Source organism: Staurois parvus, unplaced genomic scaffold, assembly GCF_062004578.1.
Source record: "Staurois parvus isolate SC_StPar_1 unplaced genomic scaffold, SC_StPar_1.0 ptg001078l, whole genome shotgun sequence".
Lineage (NCBI taxonomy): Eukaryota > Metazoa > Chordata > Amphibia > Anura > Ranidae > Staurois > Staurois parvus.
In genome coordinates this window covers 92,501-105,000 of record NW_028318874.1, presented here as the reverse complement: position 1 = coordinate 105,000, position 12,500 = coordinate 92,501, and the positions used below count along the sequence as shown (strand labels likewise).

General features: G+C 52.6%; 1 protein-coding gene across 1 annotated transcript in view; it reads left to right on the top strand.

Annotated features, from left to right (window-relative positions):
- Positions 1-12,500, top strand: part of LOC149440518 (coiled-coil domain-containing protein 17-like) — a 44,679-nt gene that overhangs the window by 25,026 nt on the left and 7,153 nt on the right. The window contains 4 exon segments of the mRNA XM_089658505.1: positions 5,917-6,143; positions 6,268-6,353; positions 7,631-7,846; positions 10,086-10,308. Coding sequence (XP_089514631.1) covers positions 5,917-6,143; positions 6,268-6,353; positions 7,631-7,846; positions 10,086-10,308 — 752 coding nt within the window.

Here is a 12,500-nt window from a genome sequence, read left to right as displayed (position 1 = left end):
ACTGTCCAATATCTGCCGGAATTTGATTTGATTGACAATCCTTCACCATTTCAGTCCATGCTGGGAGTTGTAGTTCCTCGGCGGTGGATTTTCATTGTGACGTTTTGTTCTGCGATTGCGAAGATCGTTGTGGGATGGCGGTCCCTATAATGGATACATTGTAACTATAAACGGAAATAAAACCCATTCTGTTCAGTCATCGTCCAGATTATTATGTATACATGTTCCTGCCGCACAGAGCCGGGGGAGGAAACCCATCAAATCTGCCTTCCAGTGATCTCCTCATGTGGCCAAATGACCGCTCTCCCCGGACCCCCCAATCCCTATATCCGCTCCCCCGGACACCCCAATCCCTATATCCGCTCCCCCCGGACCCCCCAATCCCTATATCCGCTCCCCCCGGACCCCCAATCCCTATATCCGCTCTCCCCGGACCCCCCAATCCCTATATCCGCTCTCCCCGGACCCCCAATCCCTATATCCGCTCCCCCCGGACCCCCCAATCCCTATATCCGCTCCCCCCCGGACCCCCCAATCCCTATATCCGCTCTCCCCGGACCCTGCATTCATTATATCCGCTCTCCCCGGACCCCGCATTCACTATATCTGCTCTCCCCGGACCCCGCATTCACTATATCCGCTCTCCCCGGACCCCGCATTCACTATATCCGCTCTCCCCGGACCCCCCAATCCTTATATCCGCTCTCCCCGGACCCCCCAATCCCTATATCTGCTCTCCCCGGACCCCCCAATCCCTATATCCGCTCTCCCCGGACCCCCCAATCCCTATATCCGCTCTCCCCGGACCCCCCAATCCCTATATCCGCTCCCCCCGGACCCCCCAATCCCTATATCCGCTCTCCCCGGACCCCCCAATCCCTATATCCGCTCTCCCCGGACCCCCCAATCCCTATATCCGCTCTCCCCGGACCCCCCAATCCCTATATCAGCTCTCCCCGGACCCCCCAATCCCTATATCCGCTCTCCCCGGACCCCGCATTCCCTATATCCGCTCTCCCCGGACCCCGCATTCATTATATCCGCTCTCCCCGGACCCCGCATTCACTATATCCGCTCTCCCCGGACCCCGCATTCACTATATCCGGTCTCCCCGGACCCCGCATTCACTATATCCGCTCTCCCCGGACCCCGCATTCACTATATCCGGTCTCCCCGGACCCCACATTCACTATATCCGCTCTCCCCGGACCCCGCATTCACTATATCCCCCGCTCTCCCCGGACCCCGCATTCACTATATCCGCTCTCCCCGGACCCCGCATTCACTATATCCTCTCTCCCCGGACCCCGCATTCACTATATCCTCTCTCCCCGGACCCCGCATTCACTATATCCGCTCTCCCTGGACCCCGCATTCACTATATCTGGTCTCCCCGGACCCCGCATTCACTATATCTGGTCTCCCCGGACCCCGCATTCACTATATCCGGTCTCCCCGGACCCCGCATTCACTATATCCGCTCTCCCCGGACCCCGCATTCACTATATCCGCTCTCCCTGGACCCCGCATTCACTATATCCGGTCTCCCCGGACCCCGCATTCACTATATCCGCTCTCCCCGGACCCCGCATTCACTATATCCGCTCTCCCCGGACCCCGCATTCACTATATCCGCTCTCCCCGGACCCCGCATTCACTATATCCGCTCTCCCCGGACCCCGCATTCACTGTATCTGGTCTCCCACAGTACACAGAACATGGAAATGCAAATATTTTAGTAAATATAAACTGCTAAATCCCTTTTCCCATCATCAGTATATCGCAGTCTTGTGACTTCTATCAGTGTCCAGCAGAGCACTGGTTACAGCTTGTAGGAGGGGTTTTTTATTTTGCTCTGGGAGGATGCAGAACCCCTGACCTCTATGTGGACATTGCTGATTGGCCCTGTGTTGATCACATGCACCCTCCCAAGAAAAAAGAAAAACCTCTGTAGCAATACACACCAAACTGAGCATGTGCAGAGTGTCTCCACACGATAAGTCTTATCAGGAGATAAGAGGGGGACACTGGAAGAAGGGGAGAATCAGAGAAGACAGGATCAAACAGCATTTCTACGTAATGCAGAAGATTAACCCCTTAGGTTCCACAGTGAGTATAACCAGCATGCTTTGCTGCATCTACAGACTGATGTCACTGTTGGGGGTTCAGGAACACTAACACAACCACACATTCCTCCTCATAGCACATCCCACATATCTGCTCCGAAATGTAACAAAGTATCAAATAGTGTAAAGAAAAATACAATGTGACATTCAAGACTCCTTACCTGGTGGGCAATACAGCCCTATGGGGGAATAAACTGCACTGAACCCCTTCCCGTCCAATGGGAACCCCTTCCCGTCCAGTGGGAACCCCTTCCCGTCCAGTGGGAACCCCTTCCCGTCCAATGGGAATTCCTTCCCGTCCAGTGGGAACCCCTTCCCGTCCAGTGGGAACCCTTTCCCGTCCACTGGGAACCCCTTCCCGTCCACTGGGAACCCCTTCCCGTCCAGTGGGAACCCTTTCCCGTCCAGTGGGAACACCTTCCCGTCCAGTGGGAACCCCTTCCCGTCCAGTGGGAACCCCTTCCCGTCCAGTGGGAATCCCTTCCCGTCCAATGGGAACCCCTTCCCGTCCAATGGGAATTCCTTCCCGTCCAGTGGGAACCCCTTCCCGTCCAGTGGGAACCCTTTCCCGTCCAGTGGGAACCCTTTCCCGTCCAATGGGAACCCCTTCCCGTCCAATGGGAACCCCTTCCCGTCCAATGGGAACCCCTTCCCGTCCAATGGGAACCCTTTCCCGTCCAGTGGGAACCCCTTCCCGTCCAGTGGGAACCCCTTCCCGTCCAGTGGGAACCCCTTCCCGTCCAATGGGAACCCCTTCCCGTCCAATGGGAACCCCTTCCCGTCCAGTGGGAACCCCTTCCCGTCCAGTGGGAACCCCTTCCCGTCCAATGGGAACCCCTTCCCGTCCAGTGGGAACCCCTTCCCGTCCAGTGGGAACACAAATCCGAGCATCTAAGCACAACTTGGCAACTTTGACCAGCAAAACGGTCCAAATCCTCACCTGCCTTGTGCGTGGGGCGGATTATCCCGCAGATTCCTCGGGACAGATCGGGATTTCATTCGGTGGGGAATGATAACGGACGGATCCTGATTATTTTTTTTTCATTATCAAAGGAAAATTGGCCCAAAATAGCAAAAAAAATACTTTTGTCAGCGTAGCTGTGTATTTCTTGTAACTTCCAGAACCTTCCAGCAAAGAAAACCCAAAATATATTCCCCGCTCCTGAGGATCGCAGCGACGCCCCATATGTGGATGTTGTTGTTCCCGGAGTGCGGCCCGGATACTCTCGTGCGCAATTTGCTGTTTTTTATCCTGCCGCTAACTGACACAGATAGTAACTGAAAAAAACAAACAGACCCTGACCTTTGACCCTGACCTTTGACCCAAACACCCTCCCTGGCACTGACCTCGATGAAACCTTCATCTGGTATTTTTTAAGTTTTTTTTTTTTTTTTTTAACAAAAGGACAGCGAGAGATACAATGTATAATATAATGTATACAAAGAAACAATGTATCTCCTCCAATCAGAGAGAGAAAACCCGGGGGCGGGCTTCACATTGACTGATCACTGCAATAGCCAATCAGAGGCTATCACAGCAATCATGTGACCTGGAATCAGGAGCGCCGGGTCCCAATCATTAGAACTCAGGGCTTTCAGTTAGACCCGATCTCTGTGCTGGGAGAAAACTCAGTGCTGGGGGGGAGGGGAGAAAACTCAGTGCTGGGGGGGAGGGGAGAAAACTCAGTGCTGGGGGGGGAGGAGAAAACTCAGTGCTGGGGGGGGGGGGGAGAAAACTCAGTGCTGGGGGGGGAGGAGAAAACTCAGTGCTGGGGGGGGAGGAGAAAACTCAGTGCTGGGGGGGAGGAGAAAACTCAGTGCTGGGGGGGAGGGGAGAAAACTCAGTGCTGGGGGGGAGGAGAAAACTCAGTGCTGGGGGGGAGGGGAGAAAACTCAGTGCTGGGGGGGAGGGGGGGGGGGCGCATATTTCCATAGGTTGGTGTGAGGGGTTAAGCGGTTGGTGAGTGTTTTGTGCGTCCTGTATCTTTTTGCTGATATTACCCCCCCATATCAGGATATTACCCCCCCATATCAGGATATTACCCCCCCATATCAGGATATTACCCCCCCATATCAGGATATTACCCCCCATATTAGGATATTACCCCCCATATCAGGATATTACCCCCCATATTAGGATATTACCCCCCATAACAGGATATTACCCCCCATATCAGGATATTACCCCCCATAACAGGATATTACCCCCCCCATAACAGGATATTACCCCCCCATAACAGGATATTACCCCCCATATCAGGATGTTGCCCCCCTATATCAGGATATTACCTCCCATATCAGGATATTACCTCCCCCATATCAGGATATTACCTCCCCATTAACAGGATATTACCCCCCATAACAGGATATTACCCCCCCCCATATCAGGATATTACCTCCCCCATATCAGGGTATTACCTCCCCCATATCAGGATATTACCCCCCATATCAGGATATTACCCCCCCATATCAGGATATTACCCCCCCATAACAGGATTTTACCCCCCCATATCAGGATATTACCCCCCATATCAGGATATTACCTCCCCCATATCAGGATATTACCCCCCCATATCAGGATATTATTACCTCCCCCATATCAGGATATTATCTCCCCATTAACAGGATATTACCTCCCCCATATCAGGATATTACCTCCCCCATATCAGGATATTACCCCCCATAACAGGATATTACCCCCCCATATCAGGATATTACCCCCCATAACAGGATATTACCCCCCCCATATCAGGATTTATCCTGTTATATGGAGATATGGATTTATTCTGCTGTCCACCACCTCCGCAGGAGGAAACCTGACCCCGTGCATTCCACGTGTAGTAACGGACTACTAAGCTAACTAGAAAAAGTGTCTCAAATTCAAAGTCCCGGAGAGTCTGAAAGGCTCCGTAAGACCACTCCGCGTAACTCAAGCGGGAAAGGAAAGGGATCCCCAGAGCCCAACCCACCCACTTGTAGACTTCTATATTGAAGGGGCACTGAAGCAAGAAATGGTCCATCGTCTCCTCCACTCCACCACACTCCACCACCTCCACCCCACCGCACTCCACTCCTCCACCCCACCACACTCCACTCCTCCACCCCACCGCACTCCACCACCCCGCACTCCACCACCTCCACCCCACCGCACTCCACCACCTCCACCCCACCGCACTCCACTCCTCCACCCCACCGCACTCCACTCCTCCACCCCACCGCACTCCACTCCTCCACCCCACCGCACTCCACCACCCCGCACTCCACTCCTCCACCCCACCGCACTCCACCACCTCCACCCCACCGCACTCCACCACCTCCACCCCACCGCACTCCACTCCTCCACCCCACCGCACTCCACTCCTCCACCCCACCGCACTCCACTCCTCCACCCCACCGCACTCCACCACCCCACCGCACTCCACTCCACCACCCCACCGCACTCCACTCCTCCACCCCACCACCCCGCACTCCACTCCTCCACCTCCACCCCACCACCCCTCACTCCACTCTTGGACAACCACGGTTCTCCGCAGAGCGATGCTTCAGGTTGCCCTTTACATTAGAGTGTTAGCTCCTCTGGTACAGAGACTGATGGGACTGAGGGGGGAGGGGACATTAGAGTGTAAGCTCCTCTGGTACAGAGATTGATGGGACTGCGGGGGAGGGGACATTAGAGTGTAAGCTCCTCTGGTACAGAGACTGATGGGACTGCGGGGGAGGGGACATTAGAGTGTAAGCTCCTCTGTACAGAGATGGATGACAACACTCGGTCTCTTTCTCTCCCCTGCAGCGGACTCGGAGGTAGTGGAGGTGCAGCAGGAACATGTACAGCAGATGGCTCAGCTCCAGGCGGATATGGAATTGCTCCGACGAGATGTCAGTAGGATTCCTCCACGAGGAGTACAAGGACCCCCACCATTCCAGCCTCCCCCCATACCCCCTCCCCCACCCCAATCACTGCACCCCAACAGGCAGCCCATTGGAAGACCTGAGCCTGCAGTGATGATGGGAGCCCAGGTGAGACACCCACTACAATGGTCATTATAGCACCCACTGAAGAGAGACCCCCAAAGTCTGTGAGTGGGAACCGAGGAAGAATCAATCAGCTTTATTGTAAAATTGTCGTTTTTTGCATTTTCAGGATTCCATGCGTCCTCCGAGCCCTGCGGGGAACAGACACGTGTTAGAGCCCCTCGATGCTCTGGGACCAGCACCCTATGATCCAGTGTAAGCAACCTATCCGGGACTCCAAGGGGTCTGTTTATCAAACATTCCAGTGACAGTTCACCAAATGTCCCGTATTGTGTACAAGAGATTAATGCCTGCATCGTCGGCTCCATCTACTGGCCAAAATGTGGTATCATCAATGAGAAGACTATACCGTGTTTTAGCTGCAAGATGGAGCTGACTTCCCCTACAGTATAGGAGCTTACACTCTAATGTCCCCTCCCCCACAGTCACATCAGTCTCTGTACCAGAGGAGCTTACACTCTAATGTCCCCTCCCCCGCAGTCCCATCAGTCTCTGTGCCAGAGGAGCTTACACTCTAATGCCCCCTCCCCCGCAGTCCCATCAGTCTGTGTACCAGAGGAGCTTACACTCTAATGTCCCCTCCCCCACAGTCACATCAGTCTGTGTACCAGAGGAGCTTACACTCTAATGTCCCCTCCCCCACAGTCCCATCAGTCTGTGTACCAGAGGAGCTTACACTCTGTCCCCTCCCCCCACAGTCACATCAGTCTGTGTACCAGAGGAGCTTACACTCTGTCCCCTCCCCCCACAGTCACATCAGTCTGTGTACCAGAGGAGCTTACACTCTAATGTCCCCTCCCCCCACAGTCACATCAGTCTGTGTACCAGAGGAGCTTACACTCTGTCCCCTCCCCCCACAGTCACATCAGTCTGTGTACCAGAGGAGCTTACACTCTGTCCCCTCCCCCCACAGTCCCATCAGTCTCTGTACCAGAGGAGCTTACACTCTGTCCCCTCCCCCACAGTCACATCAGTCTCAGGGGGATTCTTCATGACTGTCCTAATCTCTCTGCTTGTCTCTGGGGATCTGGGAACCCCTGATTCTGATGTAGAAGAGAGATTCCCGAACACACCCAGCGCACTGCTTGCTCTTTTATACCCAGATAGCCCGATGTAGAAAATATCAGAGCTAAAGCTGTTCTTCCAGCAGCCAATCAGATTCATGTCAGGGACAGTAAGGAAGCAGAGAGATTGGACCTTGCACCTCCAGGGCCCCTGTGAGGAGGTCTCTGAGGTCTGGCTGCAGTTGATGGAGGGGGGGGGGGGGAGGGGAATCCAGGGAACCTTTTCCTCGGTTTTTTGGAGATTATTAGACGTCTTCTGATTGGTTTTACTTGTCGCTGATTTTTATTCGTCTTCTTTCTTTAAACTTTAAATTTCCAGAACTGCTGGACACCTTGACCTACTCCTGGCCCCGCCCCCGAGGATCTGATGTCGGGGATAATTGTTTCTAATGACTCTCTCCTTTGCAGAGCCGGCTTTGTCATATTCTACGACTTCATCCTGGGATTGGATCCGACGTTCCAGAAGGTGCGCCTGCTGAGTGGCCTGTACAGCAACGGCCACAGGATGGGGCATTCCTCCTCCCTCCCCGATGTCCTGTGTGAGACGTGGAATCCCCCCCCACACGTGGCTAATGTCCCCCGAGGAAACCTCACCATGTTGTCTGCCAGGCAACCCATCCCCAGGTATGAAGTCATGTGATGTCCCCCTCCTGTGCTGAATGCCCCTTACATGGGGGGTCGGTGGGAAGAATGCCCCTTACATGGGGGGTCGGTGGGAAGAATGTCCCTTACATTGGTGGTCAGTGGGAAGAATGTCCCTTACATTGGGGGTCAGTGGGAAGAATGTCCCTTACATTGGGGGTCAGTGGGAAGAATGTCCCTTACATTGGGGGTCAGTGGGAAGAATGTCCCTTACATTGGGGGTCAGTGGGAAGAATGTCTCTTACATTGGGGGTCAGTGGGAAGAATGTCCCTTACATTGGGGGTCAGTGGGAAGAATGTCCCTTACATTGGGGGTCAGTGGGAAGAATGTCCCTTACATTGGGGGTCAGTGGGAAGAATGTCCCTTACATTGGTGGTCAGTGGGAAGAATGTCTCTTACATTGGGGATCAGTGGGAAGAATGTCCCTTACATTGGGGGTCAGTGGGAAGAATGTCTCTTACATTGGGGGTCAGTGGGAAGAATGTCCCTTACATTGGGGGTCAGTGGGAGGAATGTTCCTTACATTGGGGGTCAGTGGGAAGAATGTCACTTACATTGGGGGTCAGTGGGAAGAATGTCCCTTACATTGGGGGTCAGTGGGAAGAATGTCCCTTACATTGGGGGTCAGTGGGAAGAATGTCCCTTACATTGGGGGTCAGTGGGAAGAATGTCCCTTACATTGGGGGTCAGTGGGAAGAATGTCCCTTACATTGGTGGTCAGTGGGAGGAATGTCCCTTACATTGGGGGTCAGTGGGAAGAATGTCCCTTACATTGGGGGTCAGTGGGAAGAATGTCACTTACATTGGGGGTCAGTGGGAAGAATGTCCCTTACATTGGGGGTCAGTGGGAAGAATGTCCCTTACATTGGGGGTCAGTGGGAAGAATGTCCCTTACATTGGGGGTCAGTGGGAAGAATGTCACTTACATTGGGGGATCAGTGGGAAGAATGTCCCTTACATTGGGGGTCAGTGGGAGGAATGTCCCTTACATTGGGGGTCAGTGGGAAGAATGTCCCTTACATTGGGGGTCAGTGGGAAGAATGTCCCTTACATTGGGGGTCAGTGGGAGGAATGTCCCTTACATTGGGGGTCAGTGGGAAGAATGTCCCTTACATTGGGGGTCAGTGGGAAGAATGTCCCTTACATTGGGGGTCAGTGGGAAGAATGTCCCTTACATTGGGGGTCAGTGGGAAGAATGTCACTTACATTGGGGGTCAGTGGGAAGAATGTCCCTTACATTGGGGGTCAGTGGGAGGAATGTCCCTTACATTGGGGGTCAGTGGGAGGAATGTCCCTTACATTGGGGGTCAGTGGGAAGAATGTCCCTTACATTGGGGGTCAGTGGGAAGAATGTCCCTTACATTGGGGGTCAGTGGGAAGAATGTCCCTTACATTGGGGGTCAGTGGGAGGAATGTCCCTTACATTGGGGGTCAGTGGGAGGAATGTCCCTTACATTGGGGGTCAGTGGGAAGAATGTCCCTTACATTGGGGGTCAGTGGGAGGAATGTCCCTTACATTGGGGGTCAGTGGGAGGAATGTCCCTTACATTGGGGGTCAGTGGGAGGAAGGTTCCTTACATTGGGGGTCAGTGGGAAGAATGTCCCTTACATTGGGGGTCAGTGGGAGGAATGTTCCTTACATTGGGGGTCAGTGGGAGGAATGTCCCTTACATTGGGGGTCAGTGGGAAGAATGTCCCTTACATTGGGGGTCAGTGGGAGGAATGTCCCTTACATTGGGGGTCAGTGGGAGGAATGTCCCTTACATTGGGGGTCAGTGGGAGGAATGTCCCTTACATTGGGGGTCAGTGGGAGGAAGGTTCCCTATAGATAGCTACTAAAGATGAATGGTGTCAGTGGGAATTTTCCTGAGAGGCAGAATTTGATGGGGGAACCTCTTGCAACCTCTGGAGGAACCCGGCTCTAAGTGACATGTTCTCTTTGAGTTCCATTCACTGTCCCCTGAACATCACATGCGAGGCTCGGATCTGGACGTGCTCTCATTGGTCTATGAATCCAGATTGCAGTGTCTGTGATTGATGAGAGCTCACTATCGCCCCCTTAGGAATGCAGGCCACATCCTGACACAGCAGGACATCAGAGGCCGGGCTCCGCCGTGGTCACATTGTTTCAGACTCTGTGATCAGCTGATTCTTCTGCCATCTTCAGATTCCTCGTTGGCCTCTCTGGTCTCATTGGATGAATCCTGTTTCTGTTTGCAGGGTGCGGCCCAGCTCCTCCATCGCTCTGGTCATGGAGCTGCAGGCGGCCGGCGGTTTCAATCTCTATGGTCAGGAGGTTCAGCAGTTGTCGTCTTGCGGTTGGACCAAGCTGGATCTGTTCGATCACCACAACCAAGTCCTGAGTGGCCGATGGAAGCTTCCATTGAGAGGTCTGCCGCTTCGACCGGGCCTGAGCTCCGGACAACTCAACACCGTGCCGCAGGTAATGTGACTGCTCACTGCGGGGGACACGTATGGTCTTCACCCCGCCCATCACAACCAGACCCGCCTCCCCTGACCTCACTCAGTGAGTAAAATTCATGGTCACTCTGCTCTCTCCTCCTATCAGCATGCATGAATTGATTGGTTGCTTGTGCTGTTTCTATCTCTGACTCTCCAGCCCTGCTGTACAGAGATTGATCCCAGGTCAGGTTCACATACTTACTCTCCTTACATTTCATGTTCACGATTACAGAGCGTTCATTCGTGTCTTTTACATTTACTGAGAGTTCAACTTTAACAAGTTATTGTCTTTTCAAAGCTCATTTTCAATATTTTCTAGTGGTGCCCCCTGTAGGTGGTGTGAGGAGGGAGTGCTTTACATGGTCGTGGCATTCTAGTGGCGCCCCCTGTAGGTGGTGTGAGGAGACGGCGCTGTATAATGTACAGTTGCAAGAAAAAGTATGTGAACCCCTTGGGATTCCGTGGAGTTTTGCATGAATTGGGCATAAAATGTGCTCTGAACGTCATCTAAGTCACAGCAATAGAAGAACACAGTCTGCTGAACATAATACTACACAAACATTAGATGTTGCCATGGTTTCATTGCACATAACATGTAAACATTCACAGTGCAGGGAGGAAAAAGTATGTGAGGCCCTAGCTTAATGACTTCTCCCAGAGCTAACTGGAGCCAGGAGTGAGCCAACCTTGACTCCAATCAGTGGGATGATATTGGATGTGTTGCTGACACCTGTTTTGGGTTTACTGGTTTCAAGAAGCACTGTCTGATGTGAACCATGCCTCGCAGAAAAGAGCTCTCAGAAGACCTACCATCAAGAATTGTTGACTTGCATGAAGCTGGAAAGGGTTACAAAAGTATCTCCTTGAGCCTTGATGTTCCTGTGTCCACGGTAAGACAGACTGTCTACAAATGGAGAAAGTTTAGCACTGTTGCTACTCTCCCTAGGCGTGGTCGTCCTGTAAAAATGACTGCAAGAGCACAGCGCAGAATGCTGCATGAGGTAAAGAAGAATCCCAGAGTGTCAGCTAAAGACCTACAGAAATCTCTGGCACATGCTAACATTTTTGTTGACACATCTACAATCAGGAGAACATTAAACAAGAATGGAGTACATGGGAGGACACCACGGAGGAAGCCATTGCTGGCCAAAAAGAAGATTGCAGCACGTTTGAAGTTTGCAAAAGAGCACCTGGATGTTCCACAGCACTACTGGCAGAATATACTGTGGACAGATGACACCAAGATTGAGTTGTTTGGGAAGAACACACAACACTATGTGTGGAGAAAAAAAGGCACAGCACACCAACATCAAAACCTCATCCCCACTGTGAAACATGGCGGAGGGAGCATCATGGTTTGGGGCTGCTTTGCTGCCTCAGGGCCTGGACAGATTGTTGTCATTGATGGGAAAATGAATTCCAGAGTTTATCAAGACATTTTGCAGGAAACCGTACGACCATCTGTCCGCCAACTGAAGCTCCGCAGAGGATGGGTGATGCAACAGGACAATGACCCAAAGCATACAAGTCATTCAACAAAACAATGGCTGCAACAGCACAGAATACGCCTTCTGGAGTGGCCCAGTCAGAGTCCTGACCTCAACCCCATTGAAATGCTGTGGCATGACCTTAAGAGAGCGATTCACACCAGACATCCCAAGAATATTGCTACACTGAAACAGTTTTGTGAAGAGGAGTGGTCCAAAATGACTCCAGATCGTTGTGCAGGTCTGATCTGCAACTACAGGAAACGTTTGGTTGAGGTTATTGCTGCCAAAGGAGGGTCGACCAGTTATTAAGTCCAAAGGTTCACATACTTTTTCCTCCCTGCACTGTGAATGTTTACATGTTATGTGCAATGAAACCATGGCAACATCTAATGTTTGTGTAGTATTATGTTCAGCAGACTGTGTTCTTCTATTGTTTGTGACTTAGATGACGTTCAGAGCACATTTTATGCCCAATTCATGCAAAACGCCACGGAATCCCAAGGGGTTCACATACTTTTTCTTGCAACTGTACATGGCCGTGGTGTTCTAGTGGCGCCCCCTGTAGGTGGTGTGAGGAGGCGGCGCTGTATAATGTACATGGCCGTGGTGTTCTAGTGGCGCCCCCTGTAGGTGGTGTGAGGAGGCGGCGCTGTATAATGTACATGGCCGTGGTGTTCTAGTG